Source organism: Garra rufa, chromosome 13 (assembly GCF_049309525.1).
Source record: "Garra rufa chromosome 13, GarRuf1.0, whole genome shotgun sequence".
NCBI lineage: Eukaryota > Metazoa > Chordata > Actinopteri > Cypriniformes > Cyprinidae > Garra > Garra rufa.
The window spans coordinates 34,380,016-34,407,296 of record NC_133373.1 but is presented as its reverse complement, the minus strand read 5'-3'; the positions used below and the strand labels follow the sequence as shown (position 1 = coordinate 34,407,296).

The following is a 27,281-nucleotide window of genomic DNA, read 5'->3' as shown; positions in this document are numbered from 1 at the left end:
TAAAGCAGATGTATCATACAATTTTTATTTGTAACCAACAATTTTGGTATTGCAGTGGTGATTACTTCAAGCCAAGTTAATATATATTTGTTCAATTGCAGGACAGTATAATCATGTTATTTATTACTCTTCAATGCTATTGGGCAGGAGACCCCGGTGCCACCCAGTCCACAGTAGCCGTTGGGGTTCTTGCTGAGGTATTGCTGGTGATAGTCTTCTGCATAGTAGAACTCCTTAGTCATTGCTATTTCTGTGGTGATGGCTCCAAAACCCTCTTCAGTCAGCACCTGACGACAGAAGGCCGTTTATGATCAATAAACAGTGACATTTAATGTATCTGAGCACATTTAACCTGCTGAGATCAGTGTATTTTTGTTGTAGCTCTAAATGAAGTTCCTACATCAGAACAATCAGAATGAAATGAAATCCACACAAATCAAACATTTTTGTTTTTAAGAAATACTTTATTTAGCAAGAAAAATTAGTAATGCATTATTTACAGAAAAAATAATATTTCAAATAAATGCTGTTCTTTTGAACTTTCTATTCATCAAGGAAAACTAAAAAAATCACGTTTTTTTTTCTCAAAAATACAGCTCAACTGTTTACAAAACTGATACTAATAGGAAATATTTCTTGAGCACCAAATCATCATATTAGAATGATTTCTGAAGGATCATGTGACACTGAATTAATGATGCTGAAAATTTAGCTTTGCCATTACAGAAATAAATTACAATTTAAAATTAGTGCGGTCAAATCGATTAATCGCGGTTAATTGCATCCAAAATCAAACTTATGTGTGTGTACTGTGTATTTTTATATGTATTTCAAAATATATAAACTTAGATGTATTTATTTAAGAACTATATGTAACATATTTAAATATATATATTTATTTTAGATGATTAATCGCAATTAAAAAATCGATTAATCGCCATTAATCGCATCCAAAATAAGTTTGTTTACAAAATGTGTACTGTGCATATATTTGTATGTATTCATACATATACATACATAGACGTATTTAAGAAATATATGTAATATATATAATATATAATACATTATATAATATAAATCACATAAATATGAAAAGTATATATATATATACACACACATAAATATTATGTAAATACTGTATACACATGTATGTGTGTGTATTTATATATACATATAAATATACACAGTACACACATATGTAAACAAAAACCTTTATTTTCAATGCGGTTATTCGCAATTAAAAATCAATTAATCGCAATTTGTCGCATCCAAAATAAGTTTGTGTTTACATAATATGTGTGTGTACTGTGTATATTATATTATGTATTTATAAATATAAATACGTAGACGTATTTAAGAAATATATGTAATATATATAATACATTATATAATATAAATCACATTAATATGAAAAAGAATATAGAGAAGAAAAGACTTACAGGAGTGAACGTTTTACCATTAGTGTATGTATAATAATTAATATTTTTTAGGATTAGTGTGTTTCCTCTGTGATGTTTAACATCCAGACCCATGGTAGATCCTTTGTGAGGCAGTACAGCATTCATTTAGTGAGAGACACAGAAAAATGGTTTAATGGGAATTTCTAAATTGAGAGGGAAGGGCAGATGTTCACTTCTCGTTCCAGATGTTCAAAGTAGTCCGTTAGGAGGATTATGGGAGGGATGAGTACCCTGCACTCCTAATGCCTGAGGCCAAGCACACACTCCCAATGATCCCTGCAGCATCCACGGCTTCCACATAGCCAGTGTGTGGAGTCTATATTGATCTGCCCCCATTTGTCTTTCTCTCTCAGTCAGAGTTTGATCGTTTGGGGTCGATGAGAGACGGCGGTGGGACTGTGGCTTTTGAGAAACTAAAAGATCACTGCACCTGATTACCTTTCCACAACCCACCTTCACCTGTGGACAGTTTGACCCGAGGACATCAGAACTGAATAAAACAGATCGTTCTGATTCTGAAATCTGATTAGATCAGCCACATTGAAAAATAAAGAACCAAGAGTAGCTGATCATCAATTCACCAACACTCTAAAACAATAGGGCCTAGTGTACTGTGATAATATGAAGGAATTTTTACACTATTTTTACACAAGGTGTTTTGAATTACACATTGCATTGTGCTGTGTTTTAGTAACGGTGCAATATGGCTGTATATTGACACAGCTGTGATTCGGTTGTAGAAAATCACAGCGAGCCAAAATACAGCCATATTGCATGGCTATGAGTGTAATATTGCGTTTATACAACAGTTCGACAGATGGAGCGTCTTTAAAAACCCTCTTTTGTGCAGAACTACTTCCTTCCGCCACGGATCTAAATCTCAGTTTGATAGTTTAACAGCTCAGCCCATGCCTCCGTTTCTAATTCGAAAAAGTCGCTTTAAAACTAGTAACGAAGGACGTTGAGTTGCTTCATTGAAAGCTTATTGTATTACTGTATTAAAAGCTCACTGTATTATGTAAAGTATTATGAGAGAGATGGAATAAGCAAGTGTGATTACCTGCATCATTCTTCAGCTCAATCTCATATTCACAATAAAACATTAGTTTGAATGTCCGCTGAGGAAAGCGATATCTTTGTCTTACTATCTTTTCATCTGCTACTTTCCGTGACACAAAAACAGTATTATTTATAAAATGTTAGTGGGCATCCGTCATGACACACGCATTGAGAATATTGTCAATTTGAAACATTGGCAATCTAGACATTTTGTTTATTTTTTTTTTACATATATACATATAAAATCCATTTTATTGCCATCATTTATAAAAGCTCCACTTTGTATTGTGCCCAACAACATCCTTTAACCTTGGTAAATGACTGTAACACACTGCCACAGTTGGCTTATTGTTTCAGACCTCTGCCTTTCCCATCTTTGTTGGAAAAAGAGTGCACAACAACTTTCTCAATTTTTGACACAGTGACACCTGACACGCTTTAGTGCAGAATTACACACTGAAAAGCAACATTTCTGCACCTAGTTTTAAAACAAGTAAAAGGTTTTGAAGAATGAGTTTTGCTTGCAACAGCGCTTAGCAACTTTTTCTGTCACCAACCTTTCCCATTCTCTAACCCTTTCTCACCATCTCTGCGTCTCAGTGCCTGTGTGAGAGGGAGGGTTGATTCTGTGAAAGAACCTGCCAACTACCACATTTTGCTGACCATCTGGCAAGAAGCAGTTATGCACCTGTTAGGAGCAGCTGCAGGAGACAGGAGCTAGGTACAGACATATCATCTCTCTCTCTGTCTCGCTGTCTTTTTATAAAGTCCTTGCAAACCCTGTACATCCATCTATCCATCAGGTGCCCTAAGGGGCCACAGGGCGCTCCGCCAGTGAAGACAAATTAATACAGGTTCAACTGGAAGGCATGTGGGCAAAATGTGCCTGCTTTCACCAGATGAAAAATTTCATCCTGTGCAGAAAATTGAGGTTGCCACAATGTCATGGAATTTGAAGAAAACGCTTAAACCACAATGTCACAGGAATTTGAAGAAAACACTTAAAATTTAAAAAACTGAGACCTGCTGACAAGACCAGCATGCATTTCCATGCTAGCCCAGACTGACTTATTAGAGGTAGAAAAAATGATTTGGTTATGGTCTATCTGGTGGCATGATTTTTTTTGGTTAAGCTTAAAGTTAACTAAGTTAAGAAGCCTGTGAGAACACCAGCATTCAAAACACCAGCCACAGTGGTCTTTTCTGAAGTGTGGAGACTTCAGAGCTGCTTTTCTTTTATAGAGGCACAGATTGTGACTAAAATAAGACAAAAACAAAATCTATTCAAGAAAAAAAATATATATCTGAGATACAGTGCCTTGCGAAAGTATTCATGCAGCCTTATGTTAATCTGCTTTAAATTATTTTTTTCCCCACATTAATCTTCACTCCATACACCATAATGACAAAGCACAAAACAGGTTTGTAACAATTTATTGCACATTTATTAGAAATAAATTGAAATGATTCCATTGCATAAGTATTCATGGGACACTTGAAATTAATCTCAGGAGCACTCATATAGGTTGTAGATGTTACTACACTTTGAGTGGAGTTAAACTGTGGCAAATTCATTTGAATAAATATGATTTGGAAAGGCACACACCTCTCAGAAAAGGTCTAACAGCTGAAAATGAATATCAGAGGAAAAACATGCCCTGTGGTCAATAGAACTGCCTTTAGAGCTCAGAAACAGGCTTGAGTCAAGGCACAGATCTGGGGAAGAGTTCAGAGGGTTTGAAGGTTCACAGAAGCATGTAGCCTCCATTATCCATAATGGAAGATGCTTGGAACAACTAGGACTCTTCCTAGAGTTTGCCTCCTGGCCAAACTAAGCAATTGATGGGGAAAGGGGACTTGGTTATACTGGTGACCAAGAAGAAGTTGATGGTCACTCTAGATGAGCTTCATGATCATATATGCAGATGGAAGAACTTACAGAAGGTAAGTGAACAAACATCACTGCAACACTCCACCAATCAGTTTTTATGGCAGTGTGGCCAAACTCAATCCTCTCCTGTTAAGACGCATAAAAACCCACTTGGAATTTGCAAAAAACAGCCCCAAAAGGACCATCAGACTGTGAGAAACAAGATTCTCTGGTCTGATGCACCTCAATTCCAAGCATCATGTTTGAAGGAATTCAAACACTGCTCATCACTTGCAGAGTCCTATCCTATAAGTAAAGTGTGCTAGTAGCAGCCTCATGCTGTGGGGCTGTTTTTCAAGCGCAGGGACTGAGGGACTCGTCAAAGCAGAAGGAAAGCTCAGTGCACCAAAATATTGGGATAGCCTTAATGAAAACCCAGTCCAGAGCATTCAGAACATCAAACTGGACAGAAGGTTCACCTTCCAACAGCACAATGAACCTAAGCACACAGCAATTTAATCAAATATTTCTGGAGAAACATGAAAATGTCTGCCAGCCCCCATCCAAGCTGACAAAGCTTGAGAGGTGAAGAGGTGAGGCAAAGAATGGCAGATAATTGCCAAATGCAGATGTGCAAAGCTTGTGGCATCATACCCAAAAAGACCAAAAAGAGGGTATGAATGCTTGTGCAATGTACTTATTGCAGTGTTTTATTTTTAATAAATTTGTTTATGAGGATACTTGCAAAGACAGACATTTTGACACACAGGTATGTGTATTTAACCGTTCAAGGCCTGTAAGTGGCAAAAATAACAAGTTAAATACTTGCACGTTCAATGAGCACCATTCTGAAATGACTCTTTCACTGCTTGATTGCATTTCAACTCTTTGAAATCATTTGTTTTTAAACCGCAATGCTTTTTAAAAGGGTTTTGCACTAGTGTAGCTTCTGCTGGTAAAATGGTTCTCTCCTGTTTCCCGTTCTATCTCTTTCTGTTTTGAGTCAGTAAACCCATCTGACATGGCCTAGCAATGCCTTCACACTGGCTAAATAACACAGCACGCATACTCCAGGTCTGTAACATCAACCGCCGCTCTCAGCAGGCAAGTGCCAACCGGCAGCTGGCCAAGCTGGCATGGGCCGAATGCAGCAAATCCCAGCATTCTGATGCCGGTCTGGCTCCACCCATCAACATACCATCACCAGCTCCCACTCCAACACATGTGCAGCTATTAGCTGGAACAGTCACCAAGGAGACGTGCTGTTGGGCAGCCTGGCACAGTTTTGTGCTATCAGAGAGAAGGGGGATATGACCAATTTACTGATAATGGCATATCAAGTTGTCAATTTCCATTTCTACCTTTTTGGAACATAGATATGAACAGCTGAAGCAAGAACCTTCCTGAAAACAGACCAGAGCTGCGAGCCAAGAGCCTGTAATTATGGAGAACGTTAGGATGAGTTTAATTTATCAGGTTCATTTAGGAAACAGGAAGTGTTCATACACTTGTTCTGGAATACTTGATTTTGATTGGTCTATCGGGGTAGTGAGCATACATTAAACTGATATTACGGTTTAAAGCATTTTAAAAATCTTACATAAAATTTCTAAATACTAAATTACGCTAACCTCACATAATCTCACACACACTGTATAGAACGGATAGGAAGCAAATTAGAATGCAGCTACTGTAAGATCAAAGGTTTATTTGTGCTATTGGTTACCCTTTTTCCTTTCTCTGTGGAGAATTTACTGAGCTTTATGTGGCTTTGATGTGGAGAACAACATTTAAATTAGCTTGCGGAACGCAATTATTTAATTCCTTGAAGAGGATTCATTTTTTTATAGCTGCTGAGCACAAGGTATGTAAACAATGTCCGGTTCTTTGATTTGAAACAGCTGGGAGGGCGAATTAAAAAACAGCATAGAGATGTCGCCAGTTTATTCGCTTCATACTTCTGTTTCAGCTCGACTCTAGCATAAAATTGAACTCTAGTCCTCAGTCTGGCTCAGGGTCTCTGGTCTGTCATTATTGTTCACCTCATCCTTTTGTCCTTGAGCTCCTTGAGTGGCCTTGATGTCGAGACGGCCATTCAAAACCAGCAAATTGTTTCATTCTCTGAGGAAGAGAGTCACTTTTATATGAATCAAACACGGAACAAGTCGCAGGTAGAAAACGTTGAATGCTTTGACGTGAAAACAGTGGGAATCATAATGAGGTGAAGAAAGTTATTTAACCATGTCAATTTAAGTTTACTGTCTTTGTGTATTAATAAAACACAGAACTAAATCTGTCTCATATTGAATGAAGCTGTCTAGACTGGAAGCATCCATTGAAGCAGTTTAGGGCTGCAACTAACGATTATTTTAATAATCGATTAATCTGTCGATTATTTTTTCGATTAATCGGTGAATCGGATAAAAAAAAACAAGGGATTTACAACCCTTTATTCAAAAACAGAACTAAAATCTTTAGAAAGTGCACGAACATGTTGCTCCTTGAACTGTTATAATAATAATAATAAAATAAAAATGGACTAACACAAAAAACATACACATGTATGCTTTACATCTGCCAAATATATAGACTAAATAAACTAAAATTACTATCCGTCAAGACAGCAGCTTGCTGTGGTGTACATGCTGCATTTCCCATCAAGAAGCCTCTCAAATTAAATTCCTCAGTGCGCATTGAAAAAGTCATTTGACTTTGCACGCTGGAACGGGATAACTTGACTAACTTTCTGCTACATTCATTCCTCCATGGCGGTGTTTAGTGTCCTGCCATCAGCAGCGACCAGCTGGAAGAGTTCCGCATTCAAATGCACGCAAAACTGGCCTCAAAGCCCCAGCAAAAGTAATTACCATGAATGTGTCAAGGCAAAAATTAAGAAAATATTCGAATTACTTATTAATAAACTAGTATTTTCTGATTCAGTGTTGCAAAGATGAAATTGACGATCCTGCCATCTGCTCATTAATGCCTAATGCATCTTTATGGATTAGCTAATGAAAGAGTTTTGTTTTCGATTTAAATTATTTCGTTTTATAGTAAAATAATAATTTAAAGCTTTCTATAGATATTGTGTTTGTGAGGCAATTACCTGGGTTTCGGTTAATTATTGTGAAGCGCTCCTGTTTAAACCAAAGATATCAAGCGTATTCTGTTTGTTTTCTTTAAGAGCACATTTTGTTGATACTGTTAGTACACACAAACTAAGGTAGACCCTTTACAGTTCCGGCCCGGGTGGTAAATTACTCTTACCTTTATGAGCAAAAAAGAAATTCCACATTGCACTGGCGTCTCCATGTCAAAGCGCGCTTCTCTCCGCACAAACTTTGGAATTATCTTGATTGAATGATTAAACTAATATTGTGATATGTTTTAAGTTTTTTATATCAATGGATTTTAATTTAAATCGCGATGAATTAAGCAGGCTTTTGATCTGTCTGCCGCTGTTTGCTAGGTATAACTTTAAAAAACAAAAACTTGAATTTAACAAACAAGAAGTGTTCCAAATATATATCTAAATTAACTTTATAAACTAAAGGAACGAAAATAAATGTAATCACTTTGCTATTAAAAACAGCAGCTGTGTAATGAGGAAGAGAAAGAGAAAAAAAGACAGTCGGACTGGAAATTCAGTCGGCCAAAAATTGATGAGCTGTCGGACATTTTTACAAGGAATGTTTGTTTAATAGCCTATTTAATACTCTTAGGCTACTTTCTTAATTAAATATATTATTTCTTTGATTTATTTTAGTGTTTTTAGGCTGCTTGTTCGCTGACTGAAGTGTAGGCTATATATATAAAAAAAAAAAACAACGTGCCACCGTCACAGCCCTATTCAAAACTGAGACGATTTCACCTCAGCAGAGCTCCTCTTTCTCCTTACGGTTGTGGTATGTTTTCGACACATTATACAGACAGACAGTGTTACAAAAACTATAGAAGTAGTTTTCTCCATCTCCACTATCCAACGACCCGTACAGCAGCGGTTTTGCGATCTAGCATTGGCTGCTGTGAAAGTACGCTAGCCAAAGTAGGCTTAAATATCAAACATGTTTGATATAAATCGGGGCAGCATATATATATAATGTAGAAACGGTGCTTTATGCTCAAATGTTCCAGTTTTGCGCATAAGTTAAATTCGCATTTTTGGCTGGAAACACAGCTTATGAGGTGCCGAACTCTGCTGGCATCAGTGCGGGAGAGAGACTGAATGTGTCCACTCCGCTCTGCGCTCAAATTTTTTTTTAAATATATATAATAACAACCAAATGTCTCTGCGTCGCGCGACACAACGAATCGATTATGAAATTCGTTGCCAACGCTTTTAGTAATCGATTTTTATCGATTTTATCGATTCGTTGTTGCAGCCCTAAAGCAGTTTCAGTTGACAGACAGATAGATAGATAGATAGATAGATAGATAGATAGATAGATAGATAGATAGATAGATAGATAGATAGATGGATAGATGGATAGATGGATAGATGGATAGATAGATGGATGGATGGATGGACGGACGGACGGACAGATAGAAATAAAGAAAGACGGATGGATGGATGGATAGATGGAAAGAAAGAAAAACAGATAGATGAAATTCGTTGCCAACGCTTTTAGTAATCGATTTTTATCGATTTTATCGATTCGTTGTTGCAGCCCTAAAGCAGTTTCAGTTGACAGACAGATAGATAGATAGATAGATAGATAGATAGATAGATAGATAGATAGATAGATAGATAGATAGATAGATAGATAGATGGATAGATGGATAGATGGATAGATGGATAGATAGATGGATGGATGGATGGACGGACGGACGGACAGATAGAAATAAAGAAAGACGGATGGATGGATGGATAGATGGAAAGAAAGAAAAACAGATAGATGGATGGATGTCCATAGAAAGAAAGAAAAAAAGAAGGACGGATGGATGGACGGACGGACTTGATCTTTTGTTTCTTAACATATGTATACGCAAATTTACCATTATTACCATAATAATAATTATGAGTGAATTTTGATTCCAGTAGATTATTAATGTTAAACTATTGATTGGTCTTTTTTAGTGAATTTTAGCAGATGATGTACAGCTTCGATGCTTCCAGTGTAGACAGACTGAAAAGCGTTGCGATGCGTCATCAGTTGTGTCTGGTGTGGATGGCATACGCTTATGATTTTTAGTGAGGCCCGTCTGTAAGATAGATCTACTTCAATCAGCAGACACAAAGAGAGAAACACACTGGCTGGATGAGAGTTTCTCTCTGCATGTCAGTTCTATCTTTTATTCATTTGTCCACTTATTCAATCAGATCTTCATTATGCCACATGCCTCCCGTGGTCAGGGGTCACTCTGCCTCCAGGGAGCACGCGGTTCACCCCACCCATGAGTGATGTTGGAGTCATGCGGCGTCAGAAAGGGGGTCGTCAGCCTACAGGGACCCAGAGTCCTCCAGAACAAAGAGGCTAGACAAACACGATCCGCAGACAAACGCACAGGGCCTGATTCCAGTGACCTCACGCACAGCCTGTTTAGTTCAAAGAATGAAGACAAAGACCTTTAGCTTCACTCTGAGGGACACCGTGATGGATGATGTCAACGCTGACCACATGCGACACGACAGTTCGTTTGACTGGAAAGACAATCTGAGATAAAATGCAGATGAGCGTTATTTTGGTTCTGCATGAACTCAGAGGGTTGTAACCAAAAATTTTGGAATGTGCTATTAAAAAAGACATGAGGCCTTGCCCTTCGGATGCTAAAATATCTCTGAATCCCTCCAAATGTCAGGAGTGAAATGATTACGGAGTCATCTCTGAAACATGCGGTGGAGTAGGTGGTGTGGTGCTGAGATGTTTGGTGACATGTTCCTGTGTTTTGTTTGCGCGCTGCTAAATGCATAAAATTCAGACTAATTAATTTGCGTGTCAGACAGAGGAGTCATTTGGTATGCAAATACCTGCATGTTCTGGTTAAGCAAAAAAAGAAAAAGTGTGAGAGTCAGAGATAAGGAGCCTTATTTTTTGGCGAAGCAATTTCAGAAGAAGGTTAACTGTAAAATTAGAGGGCAGGAAAAAGAGGAATATTAGAGACAAAGACTAAACACTTTTAAAGGTACAAAACTGGTCCAAAGTCAGAGTTTAAAAAAATGTGTCTTTTTCTAAAAAATATCCAATACAATATCCAATATCCAAGGCACACATTTCTAGTAATTGTGCAGTTGATTCTCATATTGTATTTTCAGAAAGTTTTGGTATATTTGTCCTTTCCCCAAATTTGTCACTACTGAAATACAGTAATATATCATAGTAATATATCAAGATTTTGCTTGTATCTGCATTTTAAATATATATAGTTTGCTATTTTATAAAAAAAATCAGATGTAAATCAATAACAATTAAATTTTTACAATATTTTAAGTGTAATTTATGAGATTTGTTGTATTTTGAATACCATTTTTCTTTGTAAAAGAAAAATGGTTGATCATACTGATTTCAAACTTTAGGATTCATTAGTTTGAATATACACTGAACCAAACACTATTGTAACAACTTAGTTGATAATTCAGTATACTTTTTTTTTGACAAAACATCTCATGTTTTGGTCGTGACAGCACATTTTCAGTAGTGACAGTAATGCTTTGGTAGTGACCACATCACATTATAGAATTTTAACTTGCAAACTAAAACACTAACTAAGACATACTAAAATACCAAAAATGTGCATAACTGTACTAACATTTTGTTTATTTCCCCAAAATATAAGGATTATGTGTCCCTTTTGACCGTAACTTCACCAAATGTTTCGTTCGTGACTGTTACGGTAGTGGCAATTTTATGGGATAACACCCAAAAAAAACAAAGATGTCACTACCAAAACTTCACCAAATGTTTTGGTCAGGACTGTTACGGTAGTGACAATTTAATGGGATAACACCCAAAAAAAGATGTCACTACCATAACTTCACCAAATGTTTTGGTCGGGACTGTTACGGTAGTCAGAATTTTATGGGATAACACCTAAAAAAAACAAAGATGTCACTACCAAAACTTCACCAAATGTTTTTGTCGGGACTGTTACGGTAGTCAGAATTTTATGGGATAACATCCAAAAAAACAAAGATGCGACTACCGTAACTTCACCAAATGTTTTGGTCAGGACTGTTACGGTAGTGACAATTTAATGGGATAACACCCAAAAAAAGATGTCACTACCATAACTTCACCAAATGTTTTGGTCGGGACTGTTACGGTAGTCAGAATTTTATGGGATAACACCTAAAAAAAACAAAGATGTCACTACCGTAACATCACCAAATGTTTCGGTCGTGACTGTTACGGTAGTGGCAATTTTATGGGATAACACCCAAAAAAAACAAAGATGTCACTACCGTAACTTCACCAAATATTTCGGTCAGGACTGTTACGGTAGTGACAATTTAATGGGATAACACCCAAAAAAAGATGTCACTACCATAACTTCACCAAATGTTTTGGTCGGGACTGTTACGGTAGTCAGAATTTTATGGGATAACACCTAAAAAAAACAAAGATGTCACTACCGTAACATCACCAAATGTTTCGGTCGTGACTGTTACGGTAGTGGCAATTTTATGGGATAACACCCAAAAAAAACAAAGATGTCACTACCGTAACTTCACCAAATATTTCGGTCATGACTGTTACGGTAGTGGCAATTTTATGGGCTAACTCCCAAAAAAACAAAGATGTCACTACCGTAACATCACCAAATGTTTCGGTCGTGACTGTTTTGGTAGTGACAATTTTATGGGATAACACCCAGAAAACAAAAATGTCACTACTATAACTTTACCAAATGTTTTGGTTGGGACTGTTACGGTAGTCAGAATTTTATGGGATAACACCCAAAAAAACAAAGATGCGACTACCAAAACTTCACCAAATGTTTTTGTTGGGACTGTTACGGTAGTGAGAATTTTATGGGATAACATCCAAAAAAACAAAGATGCGACTACCGTAACTTCATCAAATGTTTTGGTCAGGACTGTTACAGTAGTGACAATTTAATGGGATAATACCCAAAAAAAGATGTCACTACCATAACTTCACCAAATGTTTTGGTCGGGACTGTTACGGTAGTCAGAATTTTATGGGATAACACCCAAAAAAAACAAAGATGTCACTACGTAACATCGCCAAATGTTTCGGTCGTGACTGTTACGGTAGTGGCAATTTTATGGGATAACACCCAAAAAAAAACAAAGATGTCACTACCGTAACATCACCAAATGTTTCGGTCGTGACTGTTACGGTAGTAACAATTTTATGGGATAACACCCAAAAAAACAAAGATGTCACTACCGTAACTTCACCAAATGTTTCGGTCGTGACTGTTACGGTAGAGGCAATTTCATGGGATAACACCCAAAAAAACAAAGATGTCACTACCGTAATATCACCAAATGTTTTGGTTGTGACTGTTACGGTAGTGGCAATTTTATGGGATAATACCCAAAAAACCAAAGATGTCACTACCGTAACTTCACCAAATGTTTCGGTCGTGACTGTTACGGTAGAGGCAATTTCATGGGATAACACCCAAAAAAACAAAGATGTCACTACCGTAATATCACCAAATGTTTTGGTTGTGACTGTTACGGTAGTGGCAATTTTATGGGATAATACCCAAAAAACCAAAGATGTCACTACCGTAACATCACCAAATGTTTCGGTCGTGACTGTTACGGTAGAGGCAATTTTATGGGATAACACCCAAAAAAACAAAGATGTCACTACCGTAATATCACCAAATGTTTTGGTAGTGACTGTTACGGTAGTGGCAATTTTGTGGGACAATACCCAAAAAACCAAAGATGTCACTACCGTAATATCACCAAATGTTTCGGTCGTGACTGTTACGGTAGTGGCAATTTTATGGGATAATACCCAAAAAACCAAAGATGTCACTACCGTAATATCACCAAATGTTTTGGTTGTGACTGTTACGGTAGTGGCAATTTTATGGGATAACACCCAAAAAAACAAAGATGTCACTACCGTAATATCACCAAATGTTTCGGTCGTGACTGTTACGGTAGTGGCAATTTTATGGGATAATACCCAAAAAACCAAAGATGTCACTACCGTAATATCACCAAATGTTTTGGTTGTGACTGTTACGGTAGTGGCAATTTTATGGGATAACACCCAAAAAAACAAAGATGTCACTACCGTAATATCACCAAATGTTTCGGTCGTGACTGTTACGGTAGTGGCAATTTTATGGGATAATACCCAAAAAACCAAAGATGTCACTACCGAAACTCCACCAAATGTTTGGCTTTTTCAGTAGTGACATTTTTAGATACTTTTGAGAAAATGAAGACTTTTATGTTCACTTTTACATCCAAATACGAAACACCTGCATTGCTTACGGGACATCGTTGCTGCCACAGCTGCTTGAGCACAGAGAAAATGGCAGACAGAGGGCGGGAATATGCTATTGCGGGACAGTCCAACAGTGATCGTGGGCGGGGCCTGAGCAATATGACGTCATACTGCTCAGAAAATCAAAACGGCTTGATAACTGACACTGTTTAGGGTTTTTAGGGATTAAAAAGAAAGGAGTGAATGGATTTGTATCATTGTAAGACACATTTATATGCAAACACCATCTAAAAGTGTATTTTGCATCCAGTGTCCCCTTTAACCAGGGTTGCCAGGTTTTCACAACAAAACCCACACAATTGCTACTCAAAACTAGCCTAATCATGTTTCGAGGGGGGTCCCCCGGTAAAAAAACGTAAAAAAACATTTTTTGGGGGGGTTTCCCTGGTAAAATTTGCATTCCAAGGGCTAAATATCACATTATTGGGGTCACTTCAACCCGCAGACATGAAAAACAACCTGCGTACTTGGCAACGCTGCCTTTAACTAATTCTTTAATATCGGAACAACATAAGGTTGAAGCAAAATGTGTCAAATAAACCATGCCTATTTTTTTTTTTTTGCATTGTTATAGAGAATAAGCAGGGATTCTTAGAGTGGAGGTACCTATGCATTGTAGAGTGAAAAGTGGTTCGCTTGAGAGTTTCTGCATGTGTTTTTGTGTGATTGTGTTGGGTTTGCCCTTGAGATCAGGCTCTGTGTCTTTGAGAACGCATCCGCTGGCATTGAGACTGGCAGAGCTGGTGAGGAAGGTGGCACTGTTCATTTTCTGGCAGCGCTGTGCTTCTGTCCATAATGATGTTTAGGGCTCTGTGCTCGCCTGTGCCAAAAATCTGTTCTATAGCATTTGTTGAGGTCTCTTGAGGGTATCATCATGAAGGAAAATGAAACCTGGATTGTCTGCAGCCGCTAGAAGTACGAGGGGAGGGAATGGGACGGGAGGATCAGTGGTCAGATGGTAAACAGGGAAGACAAACCCATAAAGACAGCCAGCCATCTGATCTGGAAACAGTAGTTCTGTTCATGCTCGATTGTAGGCATAAATGTTCTCTGAAGCTTTGGGTTTGTGGGGGTTTAATTATGCTTCCGATGAAACAGGCGTAAATAATCATACAGTTTCTCTGGATGTGTCAAACTATGAGGTGTAAATACTTCATCATGTCATATTCAGTTTAACTAGTTATGAAAATAACACATAATTGATGAGAAAAATTATCAAATATTTTATATTCTATTATTAATTGTAACATATTCTTTCTGTTGTTTCTATGTTTCATATTTTTCTTTTTCAAATGTTATAAATTTAATTAACACTGGATAAGATGAGAAAATCAGAAAACAACAGATAACAATGTTATTTTATAACTGTTTTTACAGAAATATCATTCAAATTTGATCAATATTTTGTCATATTCATTCATTTTAGCTATTTTACTGCAGTTTGACTAAAATAGCATCTGAAAATAATTGTAAAAAATTATGTTTATGAAAAGTTTTTGTAATTTGATGAACAACATCTCAAAACGTATAATACTTCAAATGTATATCTTCAAAAAAATTCATGCATTTTATAAATAATATATTAATTAAACACATTTTCTGATTTAGTTTGGACATGTTAAAAATTTTAAAAGAGAAGAGTTTTGTCTTTAGATAAAAATTCCCTCAAAATGTAGTATTCTTCAAATGTATATCTTCAAAAAATGCATGCATTTTATAGAAATATATTATTTTAAACATTTTCAGATTTAGTTAAAATGTAAAAAAATTTAAAAGAGAAGAGTTTTTGTCTTTTGATGAAAATGTCCTCAAATGTTTTATTCTTCAAATTTATATGCTCAAAAAATCGATAATCGAATTGATATATTAATTTTAACACATTTTCACATTTTGTTTGGACAAAATAAAAATGTTTCATTCTTCAAAACTAAAACATTTTAAAAGAGCTTTTGTCTTTTGACGAAATTTTCTCAAAATGTATTATTCTTTAAATTTATATGCTCTGGGGGGGGCGCACGTGAGCTCGGCGAAGATGGCTGCATAGTGTGAGAGCTCTCCACAACTTCGCGCAAAAACTACCCCTAAACTCAACAAACCTGGTCTTAACTATGTCTAAACCCTTGTCAGTTAAGGAATGTGATATTTTTACTAAAGCACGCACACGAAGTGGGAAAGCAGCATCGTCGGCAGAGAGCGTGAAGACTGGCAGCATGGCGGATCTAACGTTAACTGAGGTGCTAACTGAACTAAAAGCACTTCGCTCCGAGTTTGGTTCAAAGTTAGATGGCATAAACAATCGCCTGGGAGTAATGGCAAGCTCTATCTCAGCTTTGGAGACCAATTTAACTGACATCAAACGTGAGGTGTCAACCAATGAAAAACGGATTCAAGAAGCCGAGTCCCGCATCTCTGCAATAGAGGACAAACTTGACAAAACCGAATCTGCATTAACCGCGGCGACAAAGCGGATTGCACATCTGGAGATGAAGACGGATGATCTAGAAAATCGCGGGAGAAGAAAGAATATCCGTGTATTTGGCCTCAAAGAAGGAGCAGAAGGTAAACGCTCTTTACTGGACTTTATGCACGATATGCTTCCTCAATGGCTGGGCCTCGAACCCGAAAAATCCTTCACGTTGGAAAGAGTCCACCGCACGGTGGCACCCGCAGCTCCTAATCAAAACAGACCTGTGCTTATCCGTTTTCTCAAGTTTCAAGACAAGGAGTTTGTCATGCGCACCGCGAGAAGCCGGGGTATCATCCACGATGGGTCCAAAATTTTCTTTGCTCAAGATCTGTCAGCAGAAACGATCCGACAGAGGCGTGAGTTTAACGACGTCAAGAAATTGTTCATCAGCAAAGGAACCTTCCGCGGGTTTCACCATCCGTGTAAGCTGAGGGTGCTTCATGACGGGAAGATACAGCTGTTCTCCACACCGCGCGAGGCTGAGGAATTCCATCGCAGTATCAGCGCCAAATAAACCATGGACGATCAGGTCGGACTTGACAGTTTCATATGAAGGGGAAGGTGTGAATGGTTAGTTTGTATAAGCTTACCATCCCAAACCTTACAAGACAAAAAAAAAAAAAACTTTATACCAGTCGATTTGTAAACAGTGAACAATATCGATAACGACAAAGTACTTTACTTCATTTTATTTTATATTTATACCCAAAAGAAAAAAAAGAGTTTTCTTTGCTAATATAAATAACGGAAGTTAAGCTATATTTATTTGATTCAAATGTGAAGTTCTATGCGCACATGTAAAATAATGCGTGTTGTTGTGGGACCCTGCTGTTGGCCGTTCTAGTTAGTGGCCCATCGGATATTGTGGTTATAAAGTTGCCTTGTCATTTGGGGACTAGGCTTTATTTTTTGGGTGGGATAAGGGGATGTTCGTTTTTTTTTTGTTTTTGTTTTTTTCTCTCTTCTTTTTCTTCTCTTCTTTTTTCTTTGGTCATGCACTACTGTATATGGATATGTATATCTTTGAATGGCTAACACACTTAATGTGATTTCTTTTAATGTCAGAGGCTTAGGACATCCAATTAAACGTAAGAGAATCCTTACCTTTTTGAAAAAGGAAAAGGCTGATGTGGCATTACTACAGGAAACCCATCTGTCCAGTGAGGAACATAAAAAGCTCAAAAGAGACTGGGTAGGGCAGGTTTATTTTTCAAGTTTTACAAGCAATAAAAGGGGGACGGCAATACTAATTCACAAAAATCTACCTTTCATATTTAAAGAGCAATATAATGACCAAGAGGGTAGGTATGTACTAATACGTGGTACACTTTACGGTCAGGAATTTACATTGCTTAATATCTACGCCCCAAATGCAGATTGTCCTAAATTTATGACAAAAATGATTGCTCTTTTTAGCCAATATAATACAGAATTCGGAATAATTGCTGGAGATTTCAATTGTAGTATGGACAGCAGCCTAGATAAATCTTCACTCTCTGCTTCTAATCCTAAAGCAGCAAAAGCTTTAAAAGTGGCCTCCAATGATGCAGGTCTTGTTGATGTATGGAGAGAGTTTAACCCCTTAGTGAAAGATTATACTTTTTACTCGGCGAGACATAAAACATATTCTCGGCTAGATTTTTTCCTCTTGCCCCAGGTTTCTCTTTCTTCTGTTATTTCCTGTAGTATAGGCTCCATTCTCATATCAGATCATGCACCTGTCTTTCTTAGGCTATTTCTGAATCAAGAGGTGCATCCAACTAGGTACTGGAAATTTAACTCTTCGCTTCTTATGAATACGGAAGCATGTAGTAATATTAGACAATGGCTGGAACAGTATAGGCAGGACAATGCAGCCTCCCCTGTCACTCCTGCAGTGATATGGGACGCAGCTAAAGCGGTGATTAGAGGACAACTGATCTCATATACATCTGCAAGGAAAAAATCTATTACTGCAAGAGCCGAACAACTGAAAAAGGAGCTTACTTACGTAGAACAACTCCATATACAATCACCTACGGAGGCAAACATGAAGAAGCTCAACACTGTTAGAAATAGTCTTAATTTACTTCAAATTGAGGATACCAAAAAACTTTTATTTTTTACTAGACAACGCTATTATGAGTACGGCAACAAGCCAAGTAGACTCCTGGCCTATCAACTTAAAAAAGAACACACAGAACGCACAATAAAAGGTATACGTAATGCAACAGGTCAATTAAAATATGATTTGCAATCAATAAAATCATCTTTTCTTAACTATTATACACAGCTCTATTCTTCAGAAAATCCTTCCAAAAAAGATATTAATTCCTTTCTAGAGAATATATCTTTGCCTTCAATATCGGAGGAGGACAAAGAACAGCTGAACTCTCCTTTTACTTCAGAAGAGGTGTACCAAGCAATCTCGTCACTACCCTCTGGAAAAGCGCCAGGCCTAGACGGTTACCCTATAGAATTTTATAAGGCCTTTTGGCCCCAAATTGAGCCCTTGTTTATGCCTATGCTTACAGATTTTGTTCAAAATGGAACTCTTCCTGAAACAATGAAGACAGCCGTAATATCATTGATACATAAGAAAGATAAAGATGCTGCTGAATGTGCTTCTTACCGTCCAATTTCACTGCTCCCAGTCGACTTTAAGATAATATCCAAATTAATTGCTTGCAGGTTAGAAGATTTAATACCCCAGCTTATCAACCCTGATCAGTCTGGTTTTGTAAAGGGACGAAATGCCTCTGATAATGTTCGGAGGTTGTTAGATATAGTTGACCACTCGACCCTGTACGATCAACAAGCATTAGTAATATCTTTGGATGCAGAAAAAGCGTTCGACAGGGTTGAGTGGCCATATCTATTCTCAGTCCTAAATAAATTCAATGTTGGCGATAAATGCATTGGGTGGATAAAATCTATGTATAGTAACCCACAAGCACAAATATGTGTAAACGGGACTCTATCTGACAAATTTGGCCTATATAGGGGTTGTCGGCAGGGATGCCCCCTGTCCCCATTTTTGTTTAATCTAGCCATCGAACCGCTTGCAGAGGCCATACGGATCAGCAAAAAAATTTCAGGAATTGACATTGGGAAAATGGAAAACAGAATTTCACTATATGCTGACGATATAATTCTGTATTTGACTAATCCAGAAAGTTCAATACCTGTGGTGTTAGACCTCATAAATAAATTTGGGAAAATATCGGGTTACAGAATTAATTTAACTAAGTCCAATGCCTTTTTATTAAATATGCCAATTTCTAATAAGTTAAAGAGCATCTCGCCCTTCACCTGGGCTCAGACTGGATTTAAGTATTTAGGGGTGAATGTGTCTCCCAAGCTCAAAGATTTATTTAGCATGAACTATCCCCCACTTCTTAAAAAGATAAAGGATGATTTGGAACATTGGAACTTGCTTCCTATTTCATTGCTTGGAAGAATCAATGTAACAAAAATGAATATATTACCAAGACTTAATTTTTTATTTCAATCGCTGCCTTGTTACCTGAACAAAGATTTTTTTAAATCTGTAAACAAATTGATAAACTCCTTTATCTGGAAAAATGCAGCTCCTAGAATATCTTTTAAAACACTAACTAAAACTAAAGAGAAGGGAGGACTGGGTCTTCCTGACCCTCAGTTGTATTATTGGGCTGCTCAGACAAAAGGTATGATTGGTTGGATACAAACTTGCAGAACTACTCACTGGACAGATATTGAAGAAGAACTTTGCTCTCCTACACCTCTGACATGTTTACCCTTTATTAACAACATGGGTTCATTACTTTCGGTGACAAGAACTTATGTTGTTTACAACACTCTTCGGGCTTGGCAAGATGTAAAAAAGTTTTGTGGTTCTTCTGCTAAAATCTCTATGTTAGCTCCCCTGTCCTTTAATCCAGACCTACCACACTCACTTGGAAAGTCTCTGTTTAAAAAATGGAAAGAATATGGTATATGTCAGTTTCAAGACTTGTTTACCAACTGCTCTCTTAAATCCTTCTCAGATTTAAGGTCAGAGTTCCAGATTCCGAGAGAGGAGTTTTATAAATATCTTCAAATTCGTCATTTGATAACTACTCTTGAAAAGACAGGACGATTATCTAAGAAGCTTTCTAGAATAGAGGAGATTTTGATGAATTCTCAAACTTTGAAAGGAAGGATCTCTGAGATATACTCTGCATTGTTAGACTATCATAAATCTTCCTTGGCCTCACTTAAAAATGTGTGGCAGAGGGATTTGGGTTGTAATTTTAGTGAAGAACAATGGGGGGCTGTATGTCAGAATATTTTCCCCATGTTTTCTTCTAACAAAATAGCTGAACAGAACTATAAATTTATGCATAGGATTTACCTTACCCCCCTTCGATTGAGTAAAATGTATCCTAATGTATCATCCAAATGCCACCGGTGTAAAACCTACATAGGATCAGTTATGCATATCTTTTGGGAATGTAAAAAACTAAAATATTTTTGGAAATCAATACAGGATTTCACAGCCAAGGCCTTGCAAACTTCACTGGACAATACGCCAGCACAATATCTTTTTGGTACAGTATTGGACCGGACACTCGACCCTATATCTCTAAAGAGGCTTGGCATAATATCATACCTGACCAAAAAATGCATTCTGCTCAACTGGAACCAACCAAGGCCCCCAACATTTGATCTCTTTAAACAACTTTTGAATGAAACATTAAGATTGGAACAGTATACTTATTATTTAAGTAACAAGGCCGATGCATTTCAAAGAATATGGTTGCCTCTTTTAAACCTCTGATCTCTGACTTCTGGCCACCACAGATATACTTAACAAAATGTATGACTATCTATAACCACAACTTGACATTGATTTTATTGATTACTTTTATTTTAAAATTATATTTATTTGTCGTTGTTTTTTTTGTTTTTTCTTTTTTCTTTTTCTTTCTTTTTCTTCTATGCATCAGTACTGTATTTTTCATCAGTTTATTCTATTTTAAAAAAATGCTGACATCTTTATTCTATTATACTTTACTGTATTTGATATCTGTTATTGATTGTTTCTACTGTTTTTTTTTGTTTTTTACTGACTTCTTTCTTCTATGCATATTACAATTAATAAAAAAGGGGAAAAAAAAAAAAAATTTATATGCTCTAAAACTTCATGCATTTTATAATAATTATATATTTATTTAAACACATTTTCAAATTATGTTTGGACATGTTAAAAATGTAAAAAAATAAATGCTTTTTTAATCTTTGTGCGAAAATTTTCTCAAAATGTATTATTCTTCAAATTTATATGCTCGAAAAATTCATGCATTTTATAGTTATTATATATTTATTTAAACACATTGTCATATTTTGTTTGGACAAAATTTATTATTCTTCAAAAATGAAACAAGAGTTTTTGTCTTTTGACGAAATTTTCTAAAAATGTATTATTCTTCAAATTTATATGCCCAAAAAAGAATGCATTTTATAATCATTATATATTTATTTAAACACATTTTCAGATTATGTTTGGACATGTAAAATGTAAAAAAAAATATATATTTTTTAATCTTTTTACGAACATTTTCTCAAAATGTATTACTCTTTAAATTTATGACCTTGAAAATTCATACATTTTATAATAATATTTTAATGCAAACACATTATCAGAATTAGTTTGGACATGTTAAAAATTTGTCTTTTGACGAAAATATCCGAAAAATGTATTATTATTTAAATTTATATCCACAAAAAATACAAGAATTTTAGTCAATTTTACAATTCAACAAAAATGCTATCTAAAACGGCATAAAACATGCTAGCAAAAAAAGAACAAAATTAATGTAGAAATGTAAAAAAAACAGTTTTTTTATAATTTTGTAGAAAACATTTACTAGATTAACACTGTGCAGGAGTATGAGATGAAATTAAACAAGAAGATAACAGAATGGACAAGACGAGAAGTGATAAATGACCTTTTTTTGAGACAAGAAAATGCAAGATGAGACAAGGAGAAAATGACAACGGTCATCGGCAAGGAGCAGGAGAGTGGGCAGGGTCGAGGAGCAGAGAGCGGCACACTGAGGAAGGCAGGATGCAGGAAGCAAGAGCAGCACTGAGCAAAGAAAGTTCAGTTTGTTACTAAAGCAATTTGAAGACAGATTTGGCCGGCAGATGGTTGGCAGCGCTGTGTTTGTTAAACCAACTGGTCGGGTACATTAGGATGTCGGGGAGCAGCATGCATTGAGTCTCCATTTAGAACAGCCACACATGGGGGAGGGGAAGAGGGGGTGCCGGCCTGGCAAGCTGGTCAGGAAATAACGGGAGCGGTCGCAGAGCGGCCGGGGGAAAAGCTAATTAGCCCACGCATGGCCCGCAGTCACACACACAGACACACGCTCTATAATGAGACTCAGGTATGTTTGACACCTCACACGGATGGAGAGACCCAGAAAATACTCGTCCAAAAACACCTCCTTCCTCATTCGATTTACTCTTATCAGCCTACTGCAGTCTGATCTGGCCCAGCGTTTCTCTCGCTTTCTCTGTCTGTCTGTTCTTGTAGTTGTCAAAAACATTGGCATGGGCCCTTGATGGCAAAATATACTGCCATTGGCAAACAACGGTTATTATCATTAACTAAAACCAGTGGCGGAGCTACAATTTTTTACATGGGGTGGCCAGGGGGTGGCCACTGCTATTTCAGGGGGTCCACACACGGACACGCACTGTACTCATAAAGTTGAAATAATAAATTAAGGAATTCTAAAGTTTTATTTGCAAAAACTATGCTGAGTTCATTTACAAAAACATTAGCATAAAGAAAAAACAACCAAACCAAAAATATTGCAATTAGACATAGCAGACATCAAACAGACCTGGATTTGAAAAGAAAAACAAAAACACAGTTTTAGTCATCAGTTACAAACTTATCCTAGGTATGTTTAAAACAACATAATTCTGCGGTTCTGATGAGAACTGACAAAACGTTTCATGAATTCATCCATGTCGAGGGAGGGTGCCCTCCTTGACTCAACACTGAGAATCCCTAGGTGACTTAACCTGTCATCAGACATCGTTGTGGTGGGTTTTAATAAGTTTTAACGCAGAAAAGCTTCTCTCGCAAGTTGCATTGCTCACTGGTGTAACAAGAGAAATTGTACAAAGTCGAAATAACATTAATTAAATATAATAACTTACACACAGGGCATAAAATTAACTTTTTACTTGGTAGCACTGGTGCTCCCAACTTCAAAAAGTTAGGAGGACCATAAAAAAATTTAGGAGCACCCAATTTCTTTTTTGGTAATGCACTGATATCGATTCTTCATGGTTCTTCATTTTGATTGCTGATGTTTTACAAGTAAATGGGCTGATTCTGAAAGCCTTTCTTATATATTTATTTTACGCCTTAAGCAAGGGACAAGAATGAATGAAAATATGAGTACATGAAAAAGATGTTTATTTTCTCTGTTATAGGTATAGTCATTTAAATTAGAGGCAACCACTGCATTTTTACTAAATATATTATAAATAACAAAAAATAAACGACACAGTTCTTTCTTAGTCGTGTAGACAATAAATGCAGCCATAATCAAAGTAGGCTACCCTTTCAATATTCAAAGTTCAAATAGAGACCGAATCTTTCAAGCATGATACAGAGCTATAGACAACTACACAACTTATTATAGCAAGCCCACCACATACTAATATTTAATAACAGCTTCGATATTTTATGTAGCCTAATTTTCGCGCATTGAGGAGTCGCTCTCTAAATGTGGGGTATTAAAATTGCTTTTGAATGCGGGTGCGGGTTTTACTTTTGGTTTCATTTTAACGATCAAGCGTTTACTTGATCAAGATTACTTTAACAAAAGTGGGAGGACACAAACGGGATTTTGAAAACCGTGTCCCCAGTGAAAATTACGCCTATGCGTGAGTGCAACTCTGCCGCTGAGTTATCATCAAAATGCTCCCAAATATAATTTGAGGTCGTGCAGATTAAATTTTGGGAGCATATGCGACAAAAACGGTCGAAATTTCGAGCCCTGTACATACATGGTATGTGCATATAATACTAGCACAGATGAAGTATAGCGTTAACTGTCTAAAGTGCGAATTGATCTCTCTAATCTCATTAAGTTAACTGATGTTGTCGGCGCCTTGTTCACTTACACAACGGATAATAAACGTTACTCAGCAAACAAACCTTATAATACACTATAAAACGTATTTAAAATATTATGTTTTATTATTTGTTTTACCTTGAAACCATGTTCATGTCTTTGGCTTGAAAATGGTTTATGCAGCGTTGTCAGCAAAATTCTAAAACTTCTTTAGACAAATGAGATGTCAATCAGCATCAGCTACTGCCAGCAGCAAATCAAATTTTAGGGTGGCACCCGGGGTGGCCAATCGGATGTCAGGGGTGTCCAGTGACACACCCCTCTGGCTCCACCACTGACTAAAACTACAACTATTAAACACAGTTTTGTTCACTGAAATCAAGCTGAAATTAAATAAAACATAAATCAATATTAGATTCAAATCTTACTGAATTTAACTGAAATATGTGAAGGCTGAAAAATTTATTACTGGAAAACAAACAACTAAAATAATATTAATAAAATAAAAAAGCTAATAAAAATGACAAATCATTTTTTTAAAGGATTATTTGACCCAAATATAAAAATCATATCCCATCATTTAATCAGAAATGTAATGCATCATTTATACATTTCCATTTATTAGTCTTATTTGTGAATGTATCATTCAGATGGTTTTATTGATTCAGATAAAATAAGATATATATGAAACAGTCTGAATGATTCATTCACAAATCAGACTAATAAATGAAAATTTATAAATGGAGACTTTTTTTTGGACAAAAATGAAAAAAAAATTCCTTTAAATTTGCTCAATATTTTGTCATATGCATCATTTTAGCTATTTTTATTACAGTTTGACAAAAATAGCATCTAATTTTAAACATCAAAAATTATTTGAAAAAATACGAAAAAGTACAAAATATTCAAACATAATTATAATATATTAATTTAAACATTTTCAGATTTTGTGTGAATGTTAAACATTTCAAGAGAGAAGAGTTTGTCTTTTGATGAAAATATGTATTATTTTTCAATTGTATATCCTTGAAAGTTAAATTCATGCATTCATGCAATACTTAAATATAAATAAAATAAAAAAAGCTTTCACAAGATTTCTAAAAAAAAAACTAAATGAAAATGTAACTGTAAATAATGCTAAAATAACAAATGCCAAATTCTATAGCACAGTTATATGTGTATGCCTAAAAAAATATATTATTTTACACAAGCAATTTAAAAAAATGCTACCATAAACAACAATAGTTTGATTTGTGAATAAATCATTCAGACTGGTTTCATTACTTCAGATGTTTTATTACAATATTTTAGAATATTTAAAAATATACAGTACAGACCAAAAGTTTGGACACACCTTCTCATTCATTTGAATGAGAAGGTGTGTCCAAGCTTTTGGTCTGTAAAAGTTTTTACTCTACATTTGTGCAGTTTTCAGTGGGTTATTGATATTTTTTAAATATATATAAATTAATAAATAAATATTTTTAAAATGGGTTTTTATAAAAAAAAAACTGCTTTTTTAATGTAAAATTCACTTTAAAAAGACCCACATATTAATTATGACATTTTTCAATTTTGTTTGGACATGTAAAAAGAGTTTTTGTCTTTTGATGTAAATGTGTATCATTCTTCAAATTGATATCCTTGAAAGTCAAATTCATGCATTTTAGTCCGTTTAACAATTTAACAAAAATGGCATCTAAAATGGCACCAAATGAAAAAAAGGCAAAAAATTTTACAAAATTAATGTAGAAATGTAAAAAACATAATTCTGTTTTGTTGAAACATTCACTAGATTAACATTGTAAGAATGAGAAAGGAACCAAAACAATGAAAGAGACTAATGAAACTAATAAAAAAATAAACCGTAAATAATACTAAAATCACACTGCAGCAAACTAATGAACTGTGTCACAGTTGTATGTGTACACCTAAAATATATATATATATCATATTTGACACAAAAAACTACAAAAATGCTACAATAAACAACAATGGTTCATGTCATGAACATATTTGAAAATACCTTTAACCTTTTTTAAAGGATTATTTGACGCAAATATAAAAATTCCCCCATAATTTCACCAGAAATTTAATGTATCATTTATAATTGCATAATTTGACATTTATTACATTCTGATTTGTGAATAAATCATTCAGACTGGTTTCATTACTTCAGATATTTTGCAACAAAATTTTACAATATTTAAAAATATATATATATATATATAATAATATTTTAACAAATACATCCTTCAAATTTGCTCAACATTTGGTCATATCCATTAATTTGAGCTATTTTTACTACAGTTTGACTAAAATAGCATCTAATTTTAAACATCGAAAATAATTTGAAAAAAAATCTGTTCATGAAAAATTAAACCAAACATAATTCATATAATAATTTAAAAACATTTTCCTATTTAGTTTGGACATGTAAAAATTGTTTTTGTCTTTTGACGTAAATGTGTATTATTCTTCAAAGTTATATCCTTGAAAGAAAATTAAACTGAAAATAATACTAAAATCACACTGCAGCAAACTAATGAACTGTGTTGCAGTTGTATGTGTATGCCTAAAATATATAATATTTGACAAAAAAAATGCTACCATAAACAATGGTTTATGTCATGAACATTTCTGAAAATACCTTTACCATTTTTAAAGGATTATTTGAGTCAAATATAAAAATTCACCCATCATTTAACCAGTAAAAATAATATAATGTTTATCATTTTCTAATTTTACATTTATCAATCTGATCTGTGAATGAATAGACTAGTGTCACAGATTCATTAAAAAAATCTGACTCAAAAGAATGATTCAATGATTCATTTATGAATCAGACTGACATTTTCTGAAAGTGAACAATGAATTTTAGTCTGT

At 35.6% G+C, this 27,281-nt stretch overlaps 1 protein-coding gene across 1 annotated transcript in view; it reads right to left on the bottom strand.

Moving 5' to 3' along the window:
* Positions 1-27,281, bottom strand: part of msraa (methionine sulfoxide reductase Aa) — a 44,556-nt gene continuing 17,275 nt past the window's right edge. Inside the window, exon 4 of the mRNA XM_073852782.1 lies at positions 1-287. Coding sequence (XP_073708883.1) covers positions 117-287 — 171 coding nt within the window. The 3' untranslated portion in view covers positions 1-116. The remainder of the gene's footprint in view (positions 288-27,281) is intronic.